Source organism: Pipistrellus kuhlii, unplaced genomic scaffold (genome assembly GCF_014108245.1).
Source record: "Pipistrellus kuhlii isolate mPipKuh1 unplaced genomic scaffold, mPipKuh1.p scaffold_m20_p_12, whole genome shotgun sequence".
Taxonomy (NCBI): domain Eukaryota; kingdom Metazoa; phylum Chordata; class Mammalia; order Chiroptera; family Vespertilionidae; genus Pipistrellus; species Pipistrellus kuhlii.
In genome coordinates, this window is record NW_023425427.1 from 43,444,513 (window position 1) to 43,471,341 (window position 26,829).

At 35.4% G+C, this 26,829-nt stretch overlaps 1 protein-coding gene and 1 non-coding gene across 3 annotated transcripts in view; both read left to right on the forward strand.

Annotated features, from left to right (window-relative positions):
- Positions 1-26,829, forward strand: part of CCDC171 (coiled-coil domain containing 171) — a 219,781-nt gene that overhangs the window by 78,226 nt on the left and 114,726 nt on the right. For both annotated transcript variants that reach the window (XM_036434112.2, XM_045580256.1), the window contains 4 exons: positions 9,840-10,344; positions 11,090-11,206; positions 24,456-24,685; positions 25,340-25,522. In XM_036434112.2, coding sequence (XP_036290005.1) covers positions 9,840-10,344; positions 11,090-11,206; positions 24,456-24,685; positions 25,340-25,522 — 1,035 coding nt within the window. The remainder of the gene's footprint in view (positions 1-9,839; positions 10,345-11,089; positions 11,207-24,455; positions 24,686-25,339; positions 25,523-26,829) is intronic.
- On the forward strand, positions 8,538-8,660 carry LOC118716835. Its single transcript, XR_004987286.1, has one exon. It is a non-coding gene; the product is annotated as a small nucleolar RNA SNORA71 (small nucleolar RNA).

Here is a 26,829-nt window from a genome sequence, read left to right on the forward strand (position 1 = left end):
AAACAGCAGCATTTAGAACCATTTTAGAGCCGGGCAAGCACACAGAGACCACACAGAGCCGGGCAAGTAAAAAAACTTTTTTCTAAAAGTATATGTCTAGGCTATATTTGGACCATAAGACGCAGGGACTTTTTCCCCCCACTTCTGGGGGAAAAAAAGTGCGTCTTGTGGTCCGAAAAATACGGTACATTGTTTTTCAAAGTGGCAGTGCCATTTTGTGTTCTCACAGGTAATGCAAAAGAGTTCTAGTTGCCTTGCCTTTGTGCCAGCATGCGGTTTCATCACTTTTCTTTTTCTTTTTAGCCAAATAGGTGTGTAGTGGTATGTCATTGTGGTTTTAATTTACATTTTTTTCTAGTGAATGATAATACTGAACATTTTTTCATGTGTTTACTTTCCATCTGTATATCTTATTTGGTGAATTATCTAGTCATATATTTTGTTCAGTTTTAATTGGGTTGCTTGTAACCTGGGCATGTGTTTTTGACTGGAATCGAACCTGGGCCCTTTAGTCTATAGTAGGGGTGTCGAACTCAATCAGAGAAGGGGCCAAAATCTAAAATCCAGCCTAAATTGCGGGCCGAATGGTTTACTGAACAGTCATAAACTGTCATTGTGATGGAAACGCAGCGAAGTGCAGTGATGACAGCGTGGTGCGGGCCACATTGCAAGGCCTGGCGGGATGGATTTGGCCCGCGGGCCTTGTGTTTGACACATGTGGTCTATAGGCTGACACTCTGTCCACCGAGACAAACCAGCAAGGGCATTCTCATATTCTCTTAAGAGTACATTTGTACAGAAAATATTGAAAAATTTTATAAAGTCTTATCAATTTTTATGGGTGTACTTTTGGTGTTGTATCTAAGAATTCTGTTTAATATATAGTCATTAGGATTTCTCCTATTTTTTTCTTCTAGATGTGTTATAATTTAAGTTTTACATATTTCTTTATGCTCTATTTTGAGTTAATTTTTATAAAGGTGTGAGGTATGGATTAATGTACATTTTTTTTGCATGTGGATGCATTCTAATAATTTTTGTTGAAAAGACTATCCTTCGTTATTTGTACCTTTGTAAAAAAATCAATTTTATACCTTTGTAAAAAAATCAATTTTATATTTGTGTAAGTATATTTCTGGGCTTTCTCATTTGTTCCACTTATTTATCTGTTATTTTTTCAACATGACACTGATGTGATTACTGTAACTTTTTAATAAGTCTTAAAATTAGGTCATGTGAGTCTTCCAGCTTCATTTTCTTTGAGTTTTCGAAATCACTTCTTTTATTCTGAATCTTCAGGAGAGCATAGCAATTTACTTTCTAAAGTAAGGGAGTCAGTCATCACAGTTGCTAATGTTATAAGAGAAGCTCACACTGAAGGCTTCTCTCTGAAGAATGTATTATACCCTAGGTTTTGATCCGTGGGTATGCAAAAGTATCATTTTCATTATTCCTAAAAGTACATTAATATATATTTGCATACAACTTATATTACTTATGTACATATTTGAATTTTCTTAAAATGTAATTGAATATACAGCAGCAATTTAATTGAAATTTATATTTGGCAAACTGCTGTTATAATGTATATTATAGGCCCTATAAATTTTATTTTTGGAAAGTTTGTAATGATGAATTCTATATTTCCACTCTTTCCCCCAAAGCTATAATGCAAATAACAACACTTTAATTTTATAGTACTTATGCTTTTTCAAAAATTATGTTAATGAGGTCATGAGGGGAAAAAACTGCAGTTTTTGCATAGGACGGTGGGTTGTAGAGGATGTTTGATGTCAGATGAACATAGCCATTAATAGAGACCATCTGCTGGGAAACATGACTTATCTACAGAGCCCTGAGTTTAATGGGTGGTATGGTAAAGACTTGGTAAGTAAAAGGCAGCTAGTTAAAGAAAAACCAGGTTTTGAATGTGAATTGCTTTTATCTGAAAAAAACATAGTAGAGTTATTTGCAAGACGTTTGAATGTGTAAGCTTTAAACCAATTAGTGGGAATGCTATTAGATAAATGAAACTTGTAGAATAGGAAGTTTGGTTTTAGCATTACAGCATTTAGTTTGCAGCATTAGGTAAAATGTGCTAGCCACATGGTTGGGTAATTCTTGAATTTAAATACTTTTGGAGCCATCCTGTAAATGTATCTGAAGCACCTGGGCTCAGTGCCACATTCCAGTCCATGTACTAAGTTTGCTTGTGTAGTCTTTGTATATAGTATGTTCTTATTTCTTTTCTACCTGAAAAAGACAAAATTGCAGGAACATGAACTTCCTTTCTAGAAATAAAGATTTTTCACTATAAGTTTAATAGCATTAAGCCTAAATGTAATCCTTATTGTAAACATTTTAGTATGACATTTTTGTTAAATGAGTCTAGAATAGAGAACAAAAATCAAAGAAATTGAGATTCATTATAATATGCTGCATTTCCCCCCTCTTATAGCATGATATTAAGAGTAGTTTTCCAAGAAATCTGGGTTAGTTTTAAAACTGTTATTAGATGTTGAAACTTTTAATTGAAATCCAAAACTATCCAGGGGTAATGCAGCTTGTTTTATTGTTGGAGGTGGTAGTTATACATGCCTTCTTGAAATAATTCACAGGAGTTAGACATAATCCTGCACACCATATTTTCATGGACTATGAGTTAGTGTGGGTGAACACCTCTAATGAAATACTGGAAAGTCCTCTGACTACTTTTTATATAATTGCTTTAAGATTAAAAATATATTTTTATTGATTTTAGAGAAGAAGGGAGTGGGAGAGAGATAAAAAAAAATCAATGATGAAAAAAATCATTGTTCAGCTCCTGCAACCTGGGTATGTTCTCTGACCGGGAATTGACCTCTGACCTCCGGGTTCATAGGTCAACACTCAACCACTGAGCCACACCAGCCAGGCTAGAAATTGTTTGTTTTTAAAATAATGTTATTTATTAAATTTTCATAATGTTGGGTGTGTTTTTTTCTTCAGTGCTCTTGCATACTTTGCATGCCTCTTCTGGTGGAGTCACACAACAACCCCATGAGTAGGCCATTTACTCATCCTTTCTATTTTACAAAAGTGGAAACTAAGATTCGGAGAACTGATACCATATACTAACTTAATTTTTAAGTTAAGTAAATAATTATTTGAATAGCAAGGAAATTCTAGGGACAGGATTAGAATGGAGATAACAGATATAAATTGTTTAGTACTTTGATTGGCATTTAGAAATTGCAAAGTGAATATTATGTGTCCTTAATATTTTATCTTCATCCTTATCTTTCAGTCCCTATACAACACTTTTTAAGAAACATATGCTGTTTTTCTATATAAAGTGATATCTGAAAATAGGTCTAGTGACAACTTAGTTTCATATTTTTTGAAAAAGTGATTCTTAATTAATAGTTAAACATGATAATGTATAAAAAAGCTAACCAGAGCCATATTGCCAGCATTATCTCTTACATCTCTCAGACTTCTTCCCCTCCCCCACCCCGAGATACTGAAGTTTTAGTATACTTTATTACAAAATTACCACTATAGGTAAGAATATCAAAATAACTTTTACATAATATAGTCAGTATTAATAAATATTTTACATGTTATATACCAGATACATAGGACAGTGTATTTCATGTTGTGGTACTAATTAAGAGTTATAATACTTAGTTTTTCCCTCAATGGGTGTCCAATTTAGTTGGGGGAAGTATTTAATAAATGAGAAACATTTAACAATATAAGGTTTATCAGAAGGCTGTATATACTTACTTGCTAAAAGAATGATATAAACTTAGAAGAGGAGGTGGTCAAAGTTTAAAGACTCCTTCATAGAGGAGACTGGTGATTTGAAAACCCAGCAGAAAGGGAGACACAAGATATCAGAAGTTAGAGGTAATGCTTCTTTCCAGCTGTCTGAGGTAGTGTCTGTTAATCAACAAATCAAGCATCTTGGCTTTACAAAGAGCTTTTTGTAATTGTGCCTTACAAACAAAAGAGTAAACACAGGCACAAACATTTTTGTGTATGTACTATTTTTGACATTCTAAATTTAACAAAATAAAGATAGTGTTTTCAAGTTAAGTAAATAATCATTATGTGTTTAGAGTATATGTGTATACTAGTGGCCTGGTGCATGAAATTGTACACATTAAAAAGGGATTAATTAGAGGAAATATTTTAATATTGCTATTTGCCCTTTCTCTATAATAAAAGTGTCAGAGATGAAAGAAAATTAGTATGGGGACGCACGCAGGCAGCTTCATGTCAGCGCTGGGCAGGGATGCACACAGGAAGTGTCATGTTAGCACTGGGCAGAGATGCACACAGTCAGTGTCATGTCCCTGGCCAGGGACACATGCAGGCAACATCACATCAGCACTGGGTGGGGACGCACGCAGGCAGCGTCAGGTCAGTGCTGGGTGGGGACGCACGCAGGCAGTGTCATGTCAGCACTGGGAAGACCTCTGCGCACCTCTGCTAGGGGCCACCCCCAGGCCGGGACATGCGGAGGCCCTACTGGTGATGGCAGTCCCTGCCCACCTGCTCCTGCTGTGCATGCCACCTGCTGAATTGTTGTTATGTGATGGTATTCCAGCCAATTTGCATATTCCTCTATTATTAGTATAGATACCAGATAACGGAACTGGTAGGTCCTATGGTAGAATGAACTTTAAAAAAATATATATTTTATTGATTTTTTTTATAGAGAAGAAGAGAGAGGGATAGAAAGTTAGAAACATCGATGGGAAAGAATCATTGATCAGCTACCTCTTGCACATCCCTGACTGGAATCGAACCTGGGACCCTTCAGTCTGCAGGCCGACACTCTATTCACTGAGCCAAACCAGTTTCGGCTAGAATGAACTTTTTGAGGAACTGCCAAACTGTTTCCAAAATCAGCTGACACCATTTGCATTCCCACTAGCAATTTTTGAGGATCCCAATTTCCCCTCAAAATGTGCTTTAACAGAGAAACATTTATATCATAGGAAAAGCAGATGAATTTATGGTTACTATGTTTTAAAATATTTCCATGGTATACAAAGACAAGATATATAACTTCTAAAAATAAGACATTTTAAAGGAGGTCCTTTCATGCCTATGTGTCATTGAATAACCAGTTTGCAATTTGTCTTTTTGCCAATATAAAGAATAGAAGCTCAGCAAGCTGAGTGATAACAAGAGTTTTACTCCCTAGGGAAGTGTCTAATTTCTGGCTCAAAGTTTCAAAGTTCATGGAGTGCTATAAGCCAGTAAGGCATCTGTCAAAGCTCGTATACTTCAGGAAGTAAGCATGTGATTCATTAGGGAAAGAAGCTGTCCTAAAAAAAAAAAAAAAAAAAAAAAAAAAAAAAAAAAAAAAAAAAAAAAAAAAAAGAAGCTGTCCTCTCCTCCATTTTTGTCACAGAATAAAAAAAAGCTTGTGAAATTATAAAGTATTTTAAAAATACATATTTTTATTGATTTCAGAGGGGAATGGAAAAAGATAGAAACATCAATGATGAGAAAGAATCATTGATTCGCTGCCTACTGCATGCCCCGCACTGGGAATGGAGCCTGCAACCTGAGCATGTTCCCTCTCTGTCCGGGAATCAAACCATGACCTCCTGGTTCATAGGTCGATGCTCAACTACTGAGCCACACAAGTTGGGCATTATAAAGTCTTTTTGATATGACAGAGATCTGCCTAAAGGATATCCATTCTATATTTTCAGTTAAATTTTTTTTTTTTTTGCAAAATTATGACTTTGGGGGGAATTTTGAAATATTATTTTTTGAAATTAAACCCAGTAAGGAAGATTTCAGTACAAGAATGCTTTTGTCTCATTTGAAGGTGATGTTCCTTATGTTTGCTTAAAAAATATTAGCCTTTAATCTCCTTGGGTAAAGAGCATAGGATTTTTTTTTTTTTAAAGGAAAATTTGCTCTTATAGCTGTTTCTAGCCTTACCATCAAACAAGCTTTGTTCTTCAAGAATAATTCACAGTAAATAATGCAGTGCTTCTGAAGGTCCCTGTGGCCTATCAGGATTAATTTAAAACAGAATTCTGACATGTTGATAACTTCCAAATTATATTTGGAATCTATATCTCTTTATATTTTTCCTTTTACATTTGTAAAGCTTTTTATTCATTGGTTATTTATTCAGTGGCTTTTATGGGCAAAATAGAGTACTTAGCACCAGGGAACATTTTATAAAGGAATTTTTCATTTGTTCAGTATTTATTAAATGTTTATAGTGTCTATATAGAGCATTGCAGTAAATAATTCCTGGCCTCTAGGAAATCGAACTCTATTGTATTCCAGGGAGAGTGGATGAACACACACGATGTAAGGAAGCAGCAAGGTAGGAGTTAAACCTTGAGTAGTTAAGCTCATAGCTGGTCAGATCAGTGCGTGAGTGAGAATGATAGTCAAAGGTGGCATGGAATAGGTAGACCCTGAAATGGTCTCTGGAAAGTGTTAGATTTTGAGTGATGTTAGGGGAATGGAAGGGAAAATGACCTGGGGGTGATAGAGGGCCCCAATGGGGACTCAGACAATGGCCTTCTGGTTCATATGCCAAAACTCAACCACCTAACCACACTGGCCAGTGATTTTTATTCATTTTTTAAATTAACCATTTCATCCTAGAACCACCAATTTCTGGATGTCTCTCTAAAATGCTTTTAGCTTTAACCTGATGTTTTGTGGAAGTGGAAGTACACGGTAGAGGAGTTTGTGATTCATCTTGTCCTAAAACTGGTTAATGTTGTTCACAGTGGGCTTACTGTCCTTCAACAATCCATTTAATTTTGACCAATGATGTTGAGTATTATTTTGAAATATTTAAAATATCTTGAGGAAATATATCTTTTCACCATTCTTTATTCAACAAAGTAATTTTTGTTGAAAAACCAGTTCTGCCTGATACTTTGAGATCTGTGAATATGTAAATAGGTAGCCACCTGGAACATGACTAGATTCAGTTTTATCGTTACTCCGTAGCTATGACTAGTGTGGCACTTTTACCTCAGATTTTCTAGAATTGTCCTCTAATTGAACTGATGGAATTGATTTTGGAGACAATATGGAATTAACCTTTGTAATTCCATTATTCTCATTCTATCCCTACTCTCTGCAACTCTGGCAGTTACCCTGGGCTGTCTATTTTTTTAAAAATGTTTTTATTGATTTTAGAGAGAGAAAGAGGGAGGAAGGGAGGAGAGAGAGATAGGGAGAAACACGGATTGGTTGCCTCCTGAATGCAACCTAGGTATATGTTCTGACTAGGAATCATCCAGCGACCTTTTGATGCAAGGATGGCAATCTTTGTGTTTCTGATTCTCCCATCCATTTATCAAAGCATAGAGATTGTTCCAGGATTTTATAGCTTCTCTTAGCTTTTTAGGTAAGCTTTAATCTCCTTATCTTAATCATCTGTTATCAACCTACTTCTTAAATTTTCATCCTCTTTTCTTTAGATATACTGAGTTATTTGCACCTCCTCAGAACATAATATCCTGTTTTCTGGCTCTTACTTTTTTACACGCTGATCTTCCTGCTTTTTCTAGCTAACTATTATAACATTCAAGTGCAGTTTTTCCTTTTCTTAAAAGTTGCCTCTCTAAAAAGGGTGTCTCACCTTAGCTGCCAGGCAGTTCAAGAGGCTAGTGCTTCTCAGAGCTTCTTGCTTTGTTCAGCTGCTGCCAGTGGAACACCACTTCCTTTACAGGGTCTTTGTATGGAGGTCTGGGGCACAATCCCAATGACAGAACACTGCCCCCACAGCTTGGCTATCAGTGGAAATGTGAGGGCAAGCCTTTATCTCTCACAGGTATGGCTGGATCAGACTTTTGATAAGAGTTAGAATAAATTAAGGGAATTTAGTATAAAGCATTTAAAATAATGTCTAAAATCCATTTTTTTTTTCCTGCCCAAGACAAAGGATAGAAGAAGTAGAATCTTTCAGAGAGTGCCTCTTGTGTACTTCCTTCACTCTTTTGCACTCAGACTGTACTTCTGAGTGTCCTTACTCACTCTACACCTTTGGGCATCTCTCCTCCAGCCTCAGAAGTCGCTTCCTCAGCAGTATACAGTATTTCCACATGTTTATATTCTTTTGGCTACCGCCCATCAACATTGTCCATGCTAGGCTTTGACACCAGATCTTGCAGAGTAGTCAAGAGATTGCATGATTTTCTCGAAGCCTTACCACTTTGAGGCCTTCCTGCCAATGTAAGTTTTGGAAATGCCTTTGGTTTTTTAGCTGTTCATGGCTAACGATTGAATCAGACACACGCTCTCTGTGACCCTCTCCCAAAGATCACCATTACATTTTAGGCAGAGTGCATCCTGAACCAATAATACAGAGAAGTATTTTCCTAATGCCCACATAAAATGCAGTTAGTGCTTTACTTTGCCATGTAGTATATACAGAGCACGATTTTTCTCCGTCTCTCGTTGACCTCCTTATTCAAGTTGAACCTCTTTGGCCTGCTTTTAAAAAGAAAGAGGTCCATCGTCAAGTCATGGCAGCTCCCCTGCCTAAGAAAAGATCCAGATGGAATCATGGGCTCCCTGTGCCCTGGTCGCTGACCGCGTAGGGAGAGAATCGCTGAAAGGCATTTTCACATGTTTGAGGGGTCCAGCTGTCCCTCCCAACCTGGAGCTTTCACACACCAGCTAAAAACAGTCCAAATTTTAAAGCTATTAAAGGGTTACAAGGACTACATTAAATTATTATAGGGTAGCTATGGCTAGCTTCCTTACTGGTAGAGCACTTTTTTTTTCTTTTTTTTTTAAACAACAACTCCACTCCTACTTGTTCTTTACCATAAGCCTCCAAAAGCCTGTTAATGTCATTTTGTGTAAACTCCCTTTTGTACACCGCTGGCAGTCTGGCATAGCTCTGTCTTAGCACTGTACCGAAATAATTGGTTTACTTGACTGTTTTCCTAGCACATGGAATTTAGTGTGTAATCAATAAATGTTCATTGAATGATAAATGAGTCTGTAAAGGAAATCTGGATGTTATGTTCTAAAATTTATTCTGCCTCAGCACTTCCTTAATGATTAGGCATAAGATTTCATAGAGAGCTGGTTTATTTTTTAGTGATTAAAATACAGAGTCCGCAGTTAAAATTTCTTTGTGTTTCAAATTAAGTTTTAGGATGTAAGTGCCTTTAATTAGGAAAAAAGGATCAGATTGCTGCTGAGGCCCAGCTTATAACTAGCATTTCCTCTCACTATGGGAGCTGTACTTTGTACAGATTTCTGTCTTGGGAAGGTAAGAAAGAAACTGAAGAATAAGACTATGTTCTGAGAGTCAGTTCCTTCTCATCCAGTAAATGGCGGAAAGTCAAGTGCTATTTGTTGTATCATTGATTTAAACCTTTGCTTATTTTTGCAAAAGCAAAGTCTTAATATATATATATATATATATATATATATATATATATATATATATATATAGGCCTCTATTGACGGTGTAATTTCTGTTTAAAAGCAGGAAATAAAAGTTAGTGAGGAATGGAAGAGGAGAAATTATGAGAAATGGGAGATGAGAAATTTTCTTTTTCTAAATATGTGTACATATTCATGTGTACAGGAAATTTATGAATTACTTTTAAATTTATGTGTTCTATTTTATATAAAACTTCTTTGTAAGAGGGTTTAAAAAAATCAATGTGCATATTCAGATCTGTTTGGCCTGCTGTTGCTCTATCATACTATGTATTTGTTGGATATTTTAAAACATGATCTTTTGAAGAAGTGGTTGTCAGCAAAAGTTTTTCTTCCTACTAATAGGAATTAATAAAACACCGGTTTGTTTCATATGATGACTTTTCTCCTTATAGAAATTTCAAGAAATTGCTGAAAAAAATATGGACAAATTGAACCACATTGAGAAGTCACACGAACAGTTGGTTCATGAAAACTCTCGCGTCAAAAATGTGTTATCACAGACCCAAAAGGAACAAACATCCTTGCTGGCAGCCTGTGCCCTGATGGCTGGTGCCTTGTACCCTCTCTACAGCCGGTCATGTGCCTTATCTACACAGAGAGATTTTCTCCAGGATCAGGTCAACACCTTCGAGTTGTTCAAATTGGAAATTAGAACTCTAGCCCAGGCTTTGTCGGCTGTAGACGAAAAGAAGCAAGAGGAAGCCAAGATGAAGAAAAAAACATTCAAAGGACTGATACGTGTATTCCGGAAAGGTGTTATTGCAATTTTGGCAGCAAACAGACTCAAGGTTTTGGGCCAATCGTGTGCTTCTCTTTTTACCTGGATGGAGAGTTTTAAAGACGGCATAGGCATGTTGGTGTGTACAGGAGAGCCCAAAGACAAGCATAAATTTCCAAGTAAGAGAATTTGTGCTTTTTGAAATTTAAGTTGAATGTAAGTGACATGCAGTATGAATATGTTTTGCTGCTATGCAAAAACTTAAAGTCATTTAATGTGTAGTCATGTAACATAGTCCCATACATATGGACAAATATATTTATGTATAAGCTAGATTTTGATTTTTTGTTATAAACATTACATTATGAAGAAAGTAGCAAGTCTGTATAATTTCAACTTTGCCTAGCTTTATTAGATTTGAATGCTCTTTTCACAGTAAAGTGAAGAGTTTATACAGCAGTTTTTCAGTTAAGTCAATCCAGAGACTGCCCTACTTAAAATTAATTAACAGTGTAATTTATTTTCACTTTCTATGAATCAGTATAAAATGATCAGAGTTAAAAATCTATTGAAGAACTCAATGAAAGGGATACAAATATAAAATTTTCAGCTAACATACTTAGAATGTTTGACTATTCTGAAGAAACAATGATTTCAATTTTAACTTTTGAAAAGCAAGCTATTAAGTAATATAAGTAGAACCAAAGAAAATTTCCTTCTTTCTTTGTTTTGTCAGTTAACAGTCACATATAAATAAAGTCAATCAAATCTAATATTTCTTATAGACTTTTCTGCCCCAGGCAAAGTTCTGTCTGCAAGTTTTGATCTATTTCTTAAATGGCTAAACATTGCCATGCATTTTTAACATGATTTTAATAATTTTTTTTGTAGCGTTGCATGATGAATTTTTTTCTATTTTTGTAGAACATCAAAAGGAGCAGTTACGCTGTTTGCAAGCGCTTAGCTGGCTCACCAGTTCTGACCTTCTTGCTGCAATAATCACTTCCATGGCTGAGTTACAGGAAGTCATTAGTAAAACAGGTATGATTCCCTCTTTTATGCCCTCTCAAAATACATTTAAAAGCAAATGTAAAAAAATGCTTTATTGTACAAATTCTAATAAACAATTTAGAAAGAAAATATTTTATTCTCATCTTTTTTTTCTCAGGTTAGGGAGATTGTTGAACCTATGTTTAATGAAGTAGAAAATTAGTGTAATTTTTTTTATTTATTTATTTATTTATTTTTCTTTAAGGTATTACATGTGTGCTTATGCTATCATTGCACACCCCCCCCTCCCCTCCCGCTCATGCCAACACCCCCCTGGTGTCTGGTGTCTGTGTCCATTGCTTATGCTTATATGCATGCAAACAAGTCCTTTGGTTGATCTCTCCCCTTTACCCCCATTCTCCCTTACCTTCCCTTTGAATTTGACTGTCTAGAATTAGTGTAAATTTTGATGGGTAATTTTGTCTTTATTTATGGTAAATTTAAATGATATTTCTTGGTAAATGTAGCCACTTTATTTTTTTCCCTTTGAGATCTGATTTTTCTATAGAAAGCTCATCATTAGCTTTTTTATTTAAATAATTCTGGTAATATTATTTCAAATGTCTTAGTCTTTTTTTCATTTCTCTTTTCTGACTATAAATTTTAGAAGTTTGAGTAATAACTGAATCAGTAGAAAATTTTTCTCTCTCATTTGGTGATGTGTTTCTATTTTTTTCTAATTAATTTTAAAGGAAGTTAATTTGAATAGTCTGTTTCCACCATGTATGGAACCACATATAATTTGTAATTTCCAAAGGTCTAAAATTCACATTTGTTTTTCATGACTAAGATTGCATGATATGTTTGTGTGAAAAATTCAATAAAACTAATTTCTCTATGCTAGAAGAGAAATTAGTCACCTACTGGTTAAACTATGTCATTGGAGTAAGTATTGTCATTTCAGACATGTTAATAGTGCAAATAGTATAATGAACTTGTTAACACTTGCCTGCTTAATAAATGTTATAAGCATTAATGAAATAATAACTTGGGATGTGATTTAAATTTTTAGACAACTTTGTTATGTAAATACAGATCATTTATTGTGATTTCAAATATCTAAACCTAAACATAGGCTCTTGTAGAAGGAAATTTATGATTCAGAGATTATTTTTAGATTGTGGTGATTGATGTTGGTAAGCAACATACTTTTTTAATGTTTTGCCTCAACGTATTGGATTTGGAATCTTGAAAGTCTAAATAAATATGTTTTAAGAATGTTGATAATTATAACTTCAAAACAAAACTAATATTCTTGAAAGAAGTTAAAAAATTTTGGATTTATTTTAATAAACATTATTTGTGTTAGTTTTATTTCAGTAGGTATGTGGACACTTAAAAGTAGATTGGATTTTTTAAGTTCTAATCTTATTTTTATATCATTACTTTATTTAATATATTTTTTACTTATTACTCTAGGAGATAAAAGAAAAATATGTGGCTTGATTTGGCTCTCTAGCAAACATGCGCAGTGGTTATAGAACAAGATAACAATTCATGAACAATGTTAGGCAAAATGTAATGAAGGGTTGGATGGAGCAGTACAGGCTTTAAATGTAAATATCCATGAACAGTGCAGTGCAATGTGGGCATATGAATATTGGGAAGGCTTCGGGGCAGAACTAGTAATTTAATTGGGCCTAAAATGAGAGTAAGTTAGAGAAGAGCGATAGCCTTCAGAAGAAGGGCATAGCTCAAGCAGAGATGCACAAGTGTAAGCACAGAATAGGGAGAAGGAACATTAAAGAGGTGAGAATGGAAATCCATGCCTAGCAGACCTGGCTTATTGATGGCTATTACTAAAGTGTATTTTCTAATAACCATATTGGGGAATTGTTAGAGAAAGTTTGATCATTGACATGGGATCAGACTGTAGAGGTTTTATAAGACACAGTGGTTCTTGAGACCCTGATAAAAATATGCAGGTAAGACCTATCAAGTAGGAGATAGACCAAGAGTGGTATCTCTAAGTGTCTGCCAGTCTCCAGGAACAGAAAACGGATATTAAAAAAATTGTTTCTTACTACCCACCTCACCGTGAAAGTAGGATGTAACATTACTGATAGACACACATGTACCTGTACACATTTTTAGACTAATAATTATTAATTTTCTATTCTGAAATTGCTAAAGTACCCTACAGTGGTGTCAACATAGTGTAGGGTTAACCAGGGATTCTGCCTGACTTTGAATACTGGTTCTGACACCAGCTATGTGATATAGCAAGTTATTTAAATTCTCTGTGCTTCAGCTTCTTTATTAATGGGAACAGTAGTATTACTGATCTCAGAGAGTTATATAGAGAAGTAAATTAGTTAATTTGTAAAGTCCTTAAAGTAGTCTTTGTTTACTAGTTTTCTTGCTTTTTTAGTTAAAATATTATTATGATTTATGGAATTAACTGACTAATAAAGAATAATACATTAAAATTTTATTAGATCAAGTGAATACATATTAGTTTATCTTAAAATTTCAAGACAATGTACATATCTCATATAGCTCTAACTTTTTAAAACGTGTTTTATTATAAATTAGTATATAAAGATCATGGAGAAATTTCTTCCTCTGACTATAGTGAAATTGTTGGGAGACATTACAGGTTTGCTTTCTTTGTAACTAATAGAAGACCTCGCTTAGAGTAGCTTAATCATATAGAATTTTTCCCCCTCTCAAATAACAAAAGTCTGGAGGTAGGTACAAATTCATACTTTCTTTCTGCTCTGCCATTCTTAGCATTTTCATGTTTATACCTCCTAGTTTTAAGCTGGCTACTCTGCTTTCAGGCATCAGGATTGTTTTTGGCAGGAAGAAAAAGGAAAGGACGGAATGTGAAGGCATTCATACATTGCTGGTAGGAATGAAAAATGATATAGCTGCTTTGGAAAAGAGCTTGGCAACTCCTCAGAATGTTAGATCAATATATATCCAAGAGAACTGAAAACATATCCATACAAAAACATATGCACAAACGTTCATTGCAACATTATGCAAAGTAGCCAAAAAATGAAAATAAACCCAAATGTCCATCAAGTAACAAATGGATAAATACACAAATGATGAAATATTATGGGGCCATAAAAAGGAATGAAGTACTAATACATGCTACACAGGGATGAACCTTGAAAACATTGCTAAGTGAAAGAAGCCAGTCACAAAAGAACACAGGTATACTTCATTTTATTATGGTTCACTTTATTGTGCTTTGCATTTATTGAGTTTATTTTTTTTTATTATTTTTTTTCCAAATTGCTTGTGGCAACCCTGCCTCAGGCAAGTCTACTGGCATCATTTTCTAACATTTGTTCACTTTTTGTCTTTGTGTCACATTTTGGCAATTCTTGGAATATTTCAAACTTTTTCATTATTATTATACTAGAGACCTGGTGAACGAGTTTGTGCATGGGTGTGGCCCAGCTGGCCCACTCCGATGGGGTACCATCGGGCCAGGCCGGCAGTGGGCAGTTGGCCGGCTGGCCCCACCACCGATTGGGGTATTGGGGACCAATTGAGGACTGGGCTGAGGTGGGGGGGGATCGATCAGGGCCCAGATCAAGTTGATTGGCTGCCACAGTTCGCATCATAGCCATTGGTCATTCTGGTCATTCTGCCATTCTGGTCTAGGCTTTTATCTATAATAATAAAAGCATAATATGCTAATTAGACTGGACAGCCAAACATCTTCCAGATGACCTCCTGGATGAAGCTGGGGCTGCGAGGACTGAGCCCCTTCCATGAATTTTGTGCATGGGGCCTCTAGGATATATATACAGATTTGTTATGTGATCTGTGATCAGTGATTTTTAATGTTGCCATTGCAATTGTTTTGAGTCTTAATAAATTTCACCCATGTAAGATGGTGGACTTATTTGATGAATGTTGAGAGTGTTCTGATGTTCCACTGAGCAGCCGTTCCATCTCTCTCATTCTCAAGCCTCCCTGTTCCTTGAGACATAATAATATTGAAATTCAGTTAGCTAACCCTACAGTGGCCTCTAAGTGTTCATGTGAAAGGAAGAGTCACACGTCTCTCACTTTAAATCAAAAGCTAGAAATGACTAAGCTAGTGAGGAAGGTATGTCAAAAGCTGAGAGTGCCTGTAAGATAGACCTCTGTGTCAAATAGCCAAATTGTGAATGCAAAGGAAAAGTTCCTGAAGGAAATGCAGAGTGTTACTACAGTGAACGCGTGAATGAGAGAAAGTGAAAGCAGCCATAGTGCTAATATGGAGAAAGTTTTAGTGGTCTGGATAAAAGATCAAACTAGCTGCAATTATCCCTTAAGCCAAAGCCTAACCCAGAGCAAGGCCAACTCTCTCCAATTCTCTGAAGTCTGAGAGAGATGAGGAAGCTGCAGAAGAAAAGTCTGAAGCTCCCAGAGGTGGTTCATGAGGTTTAAAGAAAGAGCCAGCTCATAACATAAACGTTCAAGGTGAAACAGCAGGTGCTGATTTTGAATCTGCAGCAAGCTTCCCAGAAGGTCTAGCTGAGATAGCTAATGTTCATGGCTACACTGAACAACAGATTTTCAATGTAGACAAGACAGCCTTATCTTACTTAATAAAAGGGTAATATGTAAATCGACTGGACAGCAGAATGACTGGTTGCTATGACACACACTGACTTTCAGGGGGCAGATGCTCAACACAGGAGGTCAGTGTGCTCCCATAGGGGGAGCACTGCTCAGCCAGAAGCCCTGAGCTGAGCTGGTGTGCGCAGCAGTGGTGGGAGCCTCTCCCGCCTCCATGGCAGTGCTAAAGGTGTCTTACTCAGCTTAGGCCCGCGTGGGGAGTGGGCTTAAGCCGTCAGTCGGACATCCCCCAAGAGCTCCCTCACGGTGAGAGGGCACAGACCAGGCTGAGGGACTTCCTCACCCCCTGAGTGCATGAATGTCGTGCTCTGGCCTCTAGTGTTACAATAAGATACCATCTAGGACTCTCATACTAGAGATGAGAAGTCAATGCCTGGTTCTAAAGCTTCAAATGACCAGCTGACTCTCTTGTTAGAGGCTGATGCAGCTGGTGACGAAGTTGAAGCCAGTGCTCATGCACCATCTGAAAATGCTAGGACCCTTAAGAATTACGATAAATCTACTCTGCCTGTGCTCTGTAAACGGCACCACAAGGTTTGGATGACAGCACATCTGTTTACAACATGGTTTATTGAATATTTTTAGCCCACTCTTGAGATTTGCTGTTTAGAAAAAGAGATTTCTTTCAAAATATTACTGTTCACTGACAATGCAGCTGGTCACTCAAGAGGTCTAGCAGAGTTGTGCAATGAGAATGATGCTGTTTTCATGCCTGCTAACACAACATCCAATCTGCAGCCTCTGGGTTCAAATGGTAATTTCAATTTACAAATCTTATTCAAGAAATACATTCTGTAAGTTATAGATGCCATAGTTAGTGATGCTTCTGATGGGTCTGGGCAGAGTCCATTGAAAACCTTCTGGAAAGCATTCACCCTTGTGGTTGCCATTAAGAACATTGATGATTCATGGGAAGAAGTCAGATATCAACATTGACAGGAGTTTGGAAGAAGTTGATTCCAACACTCATGGGTGACTTTGATGATTTCAAGGCTTCAGTGGAGGAAGTAACTGAAGATGTGGTGGAAATAGCAAGAGAATCAGGATTGGAAGTGGAGCCCGAAGATGTGATTGGATTGTTGCAGTTTCAGGTAAAACTTTCACAGATGAGAGTTACTTCTCATAGATGAGTAAAGAAGGCTGTTTTGGGAGGTGGGATCTAGTCCTGATGCAGATGATGCAATGACAACAAAGGACTTAAAATATTACATAAACCCAGTTGATAAAGCAAAGGCAGAGTTTGAGAGGATTGACTCCAATTTTGAAAGGTCCACAGTTGTTAGAATGCTATCAAACATCATCCCATGCCACAGAGAAACTATTCGTGAACGGAAGAGTCAATCCAAGCTGCACATGTCATTGCTGTCTTATTTTTAAAAACTGCAGCGGCTATTCGAACCTTCTAACACCACCACCCTGATCAGCCAGCAGCTGGGAACACTGAGGCAAGACCCTCCATCAACAAAAAGGTTTTGACCCACTGAAGGCTTAGAGGAAGATTAGCATTTTTAGCAAAAAGGTATTTTAAAATTAAAGTGTATACATTGTTTTTTAGGACATAATTCTGTTGCACACTTAATAGACTACAATATAGTGTAAACATGACTTTTATATGCATGAGGATACTAAAAAATGTGTGTGACTAACCTTACTGTGATTTGTGTTTTGTTGCGGTGGTCTGGAACCTTTTATAGAGCACAGGCAGAGTAGATTTAGCATAATCCACAATAATCTCCAATGTATTCCTGTATATGAAATTTTAAGATTAGGCAAATCTAGAGACAGAGTTGATTAGTGGTTGCCTGAGGCCCGATAAGTTGTTGGGGATTATGGGAAATGACTGCTAATAGGTGCGGTGTTTCTTTTTGGGGTGCCTAAGTTATAAAATTACTTGTGATGATGATTGCATGGTTCTGTGAACATATAAAAAAACCATTGATATGTATATTTTAAAAGGGGGAATTGTATTTTGTGTGAATTATATCTTAAGAAAGCTGTTAAAATGTGAAATCATGGCTGCTAAATAATATATCCCTTTATCAGGAAAGCAAAATCTTTCCCAAAAGGCCTCCTCCAATCCCCAGCAGGTTTCTACTATTGATTCATTTGCCTGAACTGATCACATGGTTATCCTAACTGGTTAGATGGAAACTGGCAAAAGACAAGAGAGAGTTTGTGGATGGGATGGATCAGCTAATCAACAGTGTCTGCAATGGAGAGTATTCAGATTCAAACAATAAATTACCCTCACATCTACTGCCTCTGTTGTAAAAGGAAACTGGTTCAGAAAACTTGAAAAAGTAATCAGAGAACAACAATAACAAGAAGTTTCCCATTGTACAGGAATAGTTATTATTAACAGTTGAGTATGTTCTTTCAATCTATTTTATTCCACAGCCCACTCTGCCTGCCTCCCTCCCTCCTTCCCTCCCTTCCAACAGATTAGCAAATGTTACAAATGATACTGACATAGACAATATATTGTTTTATATTTTCATTTAAAATTATTTTGATATAATAAATTTACAGAAAAGTTGCAAGTACACTACAGAGAACTCTTACCCCCTCCCCCCCATGATCTGAGAACATGATGCCCCAGGACTTTCTCATATTTTACTGTGCATTTCAAAGACAATCTTGTACATAACAAGAGTGTAATAATCAACCTCAGAAAACTACCATTGATATATTACTACCATTTACACACCATTCATTTTCTCAAGTGAGTCTTTCATAGCAAAAGCATCTGGTTTAGCATTGTATTGTATTTAGTCATATTTCTTTAGTCTTTTCTGCATGGAAGAGTTCCTTGACCATCATGACCTTGAAGATTATAGGCCAGTTATTTGTAGACTATCTCTCAATTTTGACTTGTTGTTTCTTCATGTGATGAGATTCCGCTTCTACATTTTTTTTTTTTTTGGCATGAGTCTCACAGGAGTGATGCTGTGATTTGCTTATGATAAATATTATTGTTTTAGTTTTTAAAAAGTCATATTTTTTGAGGATATTTCTTCATTTAATATTTTTCTAGAGAATGATTTTTAATGTCTGGGCAATATTCATTAGTTGCTCATTCCATCACTTATTGACCAATTCATAATAGGTTATTTTCATCATACCACAAGTATCAGGAATATCAATCAGTTCAGCTTTGATTTATAATCTATTCATATCTCTTGAATCATCTAATGTTGTGAGCAGTATTTTAATTCTTCCAATGAATTGGGAAATAGAAGTGTCACAATCTTGGAAAGTATAGGAAATAATCTGAAAACTCTAAAATGAAAGAAGATACTTCTTAGAACTGTTTCTTTTCTTTCTTTCTTTTTTTTTTTTGAAGAACTTGTTGAAAATTTAAACAGTTTTACATGTCAGAACTACAAATTGATGGCATCATTGACACCGTAGCCCCAGGAAAACTGGTACATGTGTGCCCAAACCAGTAGTTGTATTATTTCTGTCCTAAGGTGAAAAAAATCAGTAAACTACTCAATATTCTTTTTAAAAAGTAGGTGCTCATATTTTTTAGAGTTCTAAATTAATACACATACAATTAAGTGTCTAGAAGGGGGAAATTTAAATATGTACCAGGAGAGAAAATTATACATGTTCGATATGTACTAGAGTATGAATTACGGTAATAATTTTGACTCTAGATTTGGGTTACATTGTTTACTATGTGTGTGACATCAGGAAAATTACTTAATCCCTTTTCAGCTTCAGTGTCTTCATATGTGAAATGTGGGTAAGAAAAGTTCCCACCTCATAGGGTTATTTGGAGTAAATGTAACCTGCCTAGCCAAGTCCATTGTATATGTACCGTATTTTTCGGACCATAAGACGCTCCGGACCATAAGATGCACCAGTTTTTAGAGAAGGGAAATGAAGAAAAAAAGATTCTGAAACAAATAGTGTCCTAAAATATTTTATGTGCATTAAAACCCAACATCACAGTCATAAACACATGTAATCAACCCTGTAAAGTAAACAGCAGCATTTAGAACCATTTTAGAGCCGGGCAAGCACACAGAGACCACACAGAGCCGGGCAAGTAAAAAAACTTTTTTTAAAAAGTATATGTGTAGGCTATATTTGGACCATAAGACGCAGGGACTTTTCCCCCCCACTTCTGGGGGAAAAAAAGTGCGTCTTATGGTTCGAAAAATACGGTAATCACAAAAAAAAGTTTGTTGTTTTATCTCTTTTTTGAGTGTGTGCTGATGTCTCACACCCCATTCGTTTAGAGTAATACTGGCATATTACTTTAAATCTTTTCATGAAAGTAGAAGTTCAGTAGCCCAGCTAAGTCACTGCTTAGAAAGTGCTAACGGTGGTTGTCCCTGCTACCACCTTAAACTTTAACGATGTACTTATAGACAGTGGGCAGAGACCCCAGTTTCCATGTTGCCTCTGCAAATACTGGACAGGTGGCAACCTTCTTTGCTTTCATTAAAGTGCTTGCCCACTTGAGATAAATTACCTTTTCCAGGTATCCAAATGGTGTGCCTGCAAGAGATCATTTACCTCAAACAGGGGAGAATGTTACTTCCGCCGAAGGGCTGGAATATCAATCATCATGGGACTGGACCAAAGAGCCTTCAGATGACTGAACGTTTTCAAATGAGTGGTCCAGGCTGAATTTCTCAAGATAGAAACAAATGTGCTGATTTGCTTTGAAATATCTCTGTCCACATTCAGAGGCATATGGATATGAGTAGAATGTTAATATATTTTGTTACACATTTACACATTCTAACTTATAATTGGAATCTTAATTATCTAGAAGATAGATGACTCAAATATACACACCCCTGCTATTAGTACTCACAAGTTTGTATACTTCGAGCTAATTTTCTAGAGGTCGTGGCATCAATTTCAGGCAAAACTCAGAAATCCAGGTTGTATGTAGCATAACATTAAGGTGTCATGCTTAGGAAGGTCAAAGCAGTAAGTAAAGATATTGGTAGTTATTGGTATATATTTATAAGTTTTAAGGCTTTATTGAATCCTCACAAATAACAGAAAGAACTTTGCTATTGTACTTCAAGTGTGGTCCCTGGGTCAGCAGCATCAGCATTAACTGGGGATGTGTCAGAAATGCACAATATCAGACTCCACTCCAGAGCTAATTAATCAGGATCAGCATTTTAACAAGCCCCTCAGATGATTTATATGCACAGTAAAGTTTGTTGTTTGCACAGTAAGTTTGTTATTTATATAACTTCACTCATAACTTAAACTGAAACACTACAAGAGGACCATGTATCATTACTGGGATTTAAGGTTCTAGTGTCTATTTTGGGGAGCCACATTAATGTATCAAATTTTCTTTTATTATTTTCTTTTTATTATTACTTTTGCCTTTTTTTCCCTATTTTTTAACATATTTTATAATGATAATTTTCAAGCATATAGAAAAGCTGAAAAGAGTTTACAGTGAATAATATTTTGGTTTTTAAATTAAAATGGACTTGCCTATTATAATTTTTAAGAATGATTTTTGAATAAATAATTTATCCTTGGGAGTATTCATGATTATGTGAAATTCCAGGGTCATAGCATAGCATCAAATTTGATCTATGGATTCACAATCCTTTTTCTTACAATTTATATCAATTGTATTGCATATGTTGACCTAAGCCAAAGATGACCTTGAAGACTTAGGACAAAAAACTTAGCACAATAGGTTTTGAATTTAAAAGCCTTGGGGAATCCTGGTATTTTAGAGAAGCCTAACTCTGCCTTATAAAGTGAACATAGAAACTTTAATTACATTTGCAGCAGTATATATTCGTGACTCAGGATTTTCATCTCTTTTAAATATAACAAAATAAAAAATTTTGATGTCCAACATGACATATACAATGCTTTTTTAAAAATCACCTTATGGTTCAATGTTCTTAGTTGGGCTAAGTAACAACGTTCACCGTGCTTTGTCTTGTTAAAAGTTAGTTTTAATTAGTCTAAGTTGTAAATGTATTGTCTTACATTCACTACATTAATAAACTAAAAATGTTCGGTGACTGTATTTCAATAAAATTTGTTTCCTTTGTAACCCTACATATTTTGATTTATTCACTTTAAAGCATTATTCTGAGAAGTGAATACATAAGATTTACCATACTACCAAAGAAATTATAGCACAAAAATGACCAAGAACCCCTGCTTTAGATAATTATTCCCCCAGGTATCATTTGTCTGATTCAATTTATGTTTTGGATAGGTTCTGTTATTAGGCATTTGTATTTATATTGTTATTTATAAACTAGAGGTCTGGTGCACAAAATTCGTGCACAAGGCCGGGGTGTCCCTCAGCCTTGCCTGCATCCTAAACCAACAGGCGGACATCCCTCTCACAATCCAGGACTGCTGGCTCCTAACCACCTGCCTGCCTGCCTGCCTGATTGCCCCTAACCCCTCTGCCTGCCAGTCTGATAGCCCCCTAACTGCTCTCTTGGCAGCATGATTGACACGTAACTATATAGGATAGATTAAACTAATTGCTCCTACCTGGTTTGGCTTAGTGAAAAAGCACTGGACTGTAGACTGAATGGTCCCGAATTTGATTTCAGTCAAGGGCACGTACCTCAGCTGCAAGGTCGATCCCTGACCCTGGATTGGGTGTGTGCAGGAGGTTACCAATCAATCTGTCTTTCTTTCATCAATGTTTCTCTGTCTGTGTCTCTTCCCTACCTTTCCACTCTCTAAAAATCAAGGGGACAATATCTCGGGTGAAGATTAATAACAAAAAATTAAACTGATTGTACTTAATACTGTATAATGTATATTGTGAAAATACTTATTACTCAGCAAAGCATAAATTATTTAGTGCTCTTTCTGTAATTCATGGAGAGTCAGTAGTCCGAAACTTGAGGAGGGCATGCCTCTTTCCCACTTCTTCAAAATTCAGAGCAATACCTTATAGAATTATATTGTCACTTAATTTCACCTTTCCTAGTGGTTGGTGTCTACACAAACACATTTCAGTGGTATTGTTAAAAAAAACCAACACACCCATATTATTCATTAAAATGTAATGGTTAAAATTTGCTTTTAGGTCTCTTTGTGAAGTTTAATTACTTTTTTATTCCTGAAAATTTCCTAAAACTATGCTTTTACCTGGTTTATTTAGCAAGAATAACTTTTGACATACCATAAAATTTTAACATTAATTTCTCTTGGTATTATTGAATGCATTCTTACATTCAGCATTATTGTAGCTTCTATAGAAGTAAAAAAGAAATACAATTAATCCAGCAAACATATAAAAACATACGCTAGGATGGCACAGTAAAGATAAAATGAGTTTCCTAAGTTGAAAAAAAGACTTCTGCAGTCTTTTTAAGGAGTTACAAGGCAGTTAGAGAAATAAGAAATACATTGGACTGATGTATCATGTTGAATATTATAGATATAATAAAATTCACTGTTTGTTCATTTATTCAACAGTGACCTATTAAATGTGTGCTGTAGTTTAGTATTATTAAACTTATTACTCCATATTCTTAGAAGTCATTGCATCAGTAACTGATAGAAATAAATTCTACATGGAAAATATACTTTTATCCAATTAATAATGTATATTTTATGAATAACTTCTAAGCAATATAATTTTCAAATTCTGACTGTGCATAAGTTAAAAAAAAACTTTTCTTTTATATATTGAGGAATAAAATAAATAAAACAAGACCAAGAATTTTGAACATAGGGCTTCAGTGAAATGGTTGTTTATAACAGAAGATACTGACTGATCACCTTCTCAATGTTTCATTTTAGTGCTGAACCATACGCATTCTTAGAATCATAAAACATTTTTGTTGGATAAATATATGTTTTTTGTGTGCTTTTGATGTCACCACAAGATTTAAATTAACTCCAAAATCAGAGCCACTTGAAATATAGAACAGTATATTGCTGAATTTAATCTCTCTATGCTTGTCATTTTACACAGATAGTATCATAAGACAAGTAATGACAGATTAAGACCTGCCTAGCAGAGGGAAAACTAAATTGCATGACTTTTATTAAGGCATAAATAAACCTATTAAGCATTATCTGGAATACTAATTAGTAGAAAAAGCACTGACAATTTTATTTATCAACATTAAACACAATTATGAATTACAGGCCTGATGAATCTAGCAGTCAACAGACCATTTTGGATATGCAGGGACCTTAAGCCCATTATGTGAGAAGGATGATTACCAAAACCCTGTGGGGAAATAAGTAATTGTAGTTGTAACATTTTAATTGCCTTTGAATAAGGCAAATTATATTTTCTTGTCTGAGAGTATAAATAGTATGACATTAAGGTAACAAGCTTCAGGGGCTGGAAATAGAAAATGGATTTATATTATGTTTTAAAACAAAGAAAAGACTAGTGATACATTTTTAGTATCATAATGGTCGGTGTGAATGACTGTAAATACATGCAGATTTTTTTACATATATTGTTTCGTAGGCAAGCTATTTTCTGCATTCCCTTTCCACAGTGAAAATTAATGTGGGAGGAGACTTTCTGAATAAATCTCTACAGGTGTATGGAAATTATGTAATTGAGAAAATTGTATTGTGTTATGATTAGAAGTATTATAAAATGAACAAGAGACAATTGACATCTTTTTGTCTTTCCTCCCCTTTTTCTTTGAAGATCCAAATTCTAGAATTTGTGGACATTTACTTATAGGTGCAGCCAAGAATTCTTTTGCAAAACTCATGGATAAAATTAGTTTGGCAATGGAGAGCTTACCTTCGCACTGTAGCAGCAGGAGTATTACACACGTGGAAAAGGATTCCCTGGTTCAGAGGTTGGCCCGAGGACTTCATAAAGTGAACACACTGGCCCTGAAATACGGACTGCAGGCCCATGTGCCCATTTTGGTATGTATGACATGTTATTAAGTAGGGACTTTAAGGACCTGTGAATGTAATCCTGAATCAGACTTATTTGAAGTTTAAATTTATTTTATGCAAATGTATCTAGATTTCCTTTAGATTTCTTGTGATCTTTTAATTCAATAAGGAAAACCACCTCCAGATAAGTGTTCAAATATCCAAATACAAATGTTCTGGCATGAATTCTGAATTGACTGCTCTCTATAAGAGACCTGCAATGGAACTATATGAAACATTAATGACTGAAAATTGTATTTTCTAGCCATCTAGATTATTTCTTCAATTGTTCATTTTAAATATATTTTATTGATTTTTTACAGTGAGGAAGGGAGAGGGATAGAGAGTTAGAAACATCGATGAGAGAGAAACATCGACCAGCTGTCTCCTTCTCACCCCCTACTGGGGATGTGCCCGTAACCAAGGTACATGCCCTTGACCGGAATCGAACTTGGGACCCTTTAGTCTACAGGCGGAGGCTCTATCTACTGAGCCAAGCCGGTCTTGGCTGTTCATTTTATATAGGCCAAATTATTGTTCTGTGTTTAACCTGAGTCACATTAATTTAGTAAATGCCATTGCTATTGATTTATTAGTAAATCTGTGGCTACTTCTTGTAAAATTGCTCTTGTTTAACAACAGAAAAGCACAGCATCGTTACAGAAGCAAATCTTTGGATTTACACAAAGGCTGCACGCAGCGGAAGTGGAGCGCCGCTCACTGCGCTTAGAGGTCACAGAATTCAAACGAAACGTGAATGAGATGAAAAAGGAGCTTGACAAAGCCCAGGGTCTCCAAATGCAATTAAATGAATTTAAGCACTCTGTAAGTATACATGCTTTGGCTTTGGTGAACTCTCTTCTGATTTTGTGTGTGTGTATGTATATGTTTGTTTTCTTTAACTTATGTTTCTCAAATAATTTGAAGTGCCATTATAATTTCTTTTTTTTTCAGTATACTTCCCTTCTGAAATACCCCAACACGTAGTTCATACTTCAGAGTTGGTAGGAGACTACATATTAAACATTCTCACCATAGGAAAAGCAATGATAATTATGTGACATGATAGAGGTGTTAGCTAATGCTGCAGTGGTAACCATATTGCAACACACAAATTTATCAAATTAGCACATTGTACACCTTAAACTTCACAATGTTATATGTCAGTTATATCCTAATTTAAACAAAGAGTTATACCAGATGTTTAAAGGAATACTGATTCTGTGTCAGCAGAACTCATAATCCTGTTAAAATTATGCTCTGAAAGTATAGAAAGAGATTCAATGAGAATAGCTGAAAGGCTATAGCAAATAAGCCCCCAAATGTATAATAAACAATGTAAAATGCCCCAGTGGAGAAGCCTGATGTTTGCAGTGGGGACTGTTTTTTTTTTCTTTTTGTTTTATATTGAATATTTTGAGTAAATTAGATTACTTAGTATGAAATTAAGTTGATTTTCTAAAGAAATGTTCATTTTGTCTAACTTCTGTTAAAGATTTATATGCATTATTTAAGAAAGCAGAAGATAGCTGAGAAAAGGCCTATGCCAAATAACATTAGCTCAAGATTGAAATGTATAATCACATGAAGCATAGCAAAATGCAGATATCTAATATTCAATTTGTAGTTGGGTTATTTATAGCATTGATGTTCCTAATATGGATATAGGAATATCGAGTTAAAATATGACCCTGAAACTTCTAAACTGTATGTAACTGATGCTAGATAATATAAATATGAATACAAAATTGGTTTCTTAAACCTACCATCAAGGTATTTTGTGTACCTCCTTCTTTGGGAAACCTAAATTTTGCAAGTTTAATTTCAGTTTAAATGTTTCTTATGGTTAATTTGTAATTTGCAAATTTTCACATTTGTTGTAATAGAGATAGCAGCAGGTATTAAATCTATGATAAATGTAAATTGCTAATGTTAAATATTATTTCAAAGGGCGAAGAGTTCTTATAAATTCAGCATGTCAGGTAAACATGAATCGTCCTTCTGATTTATTTTTCTTTTTGATGAATGTCTAAAGACAGTACAGTTTCCCCCTCATTCTCGTAGTTGTTTGCTCAGAGAAGAAAATTATATGAGCTGCTTCATTCTCCCCCCACCCCCTGATTATAAAGGTA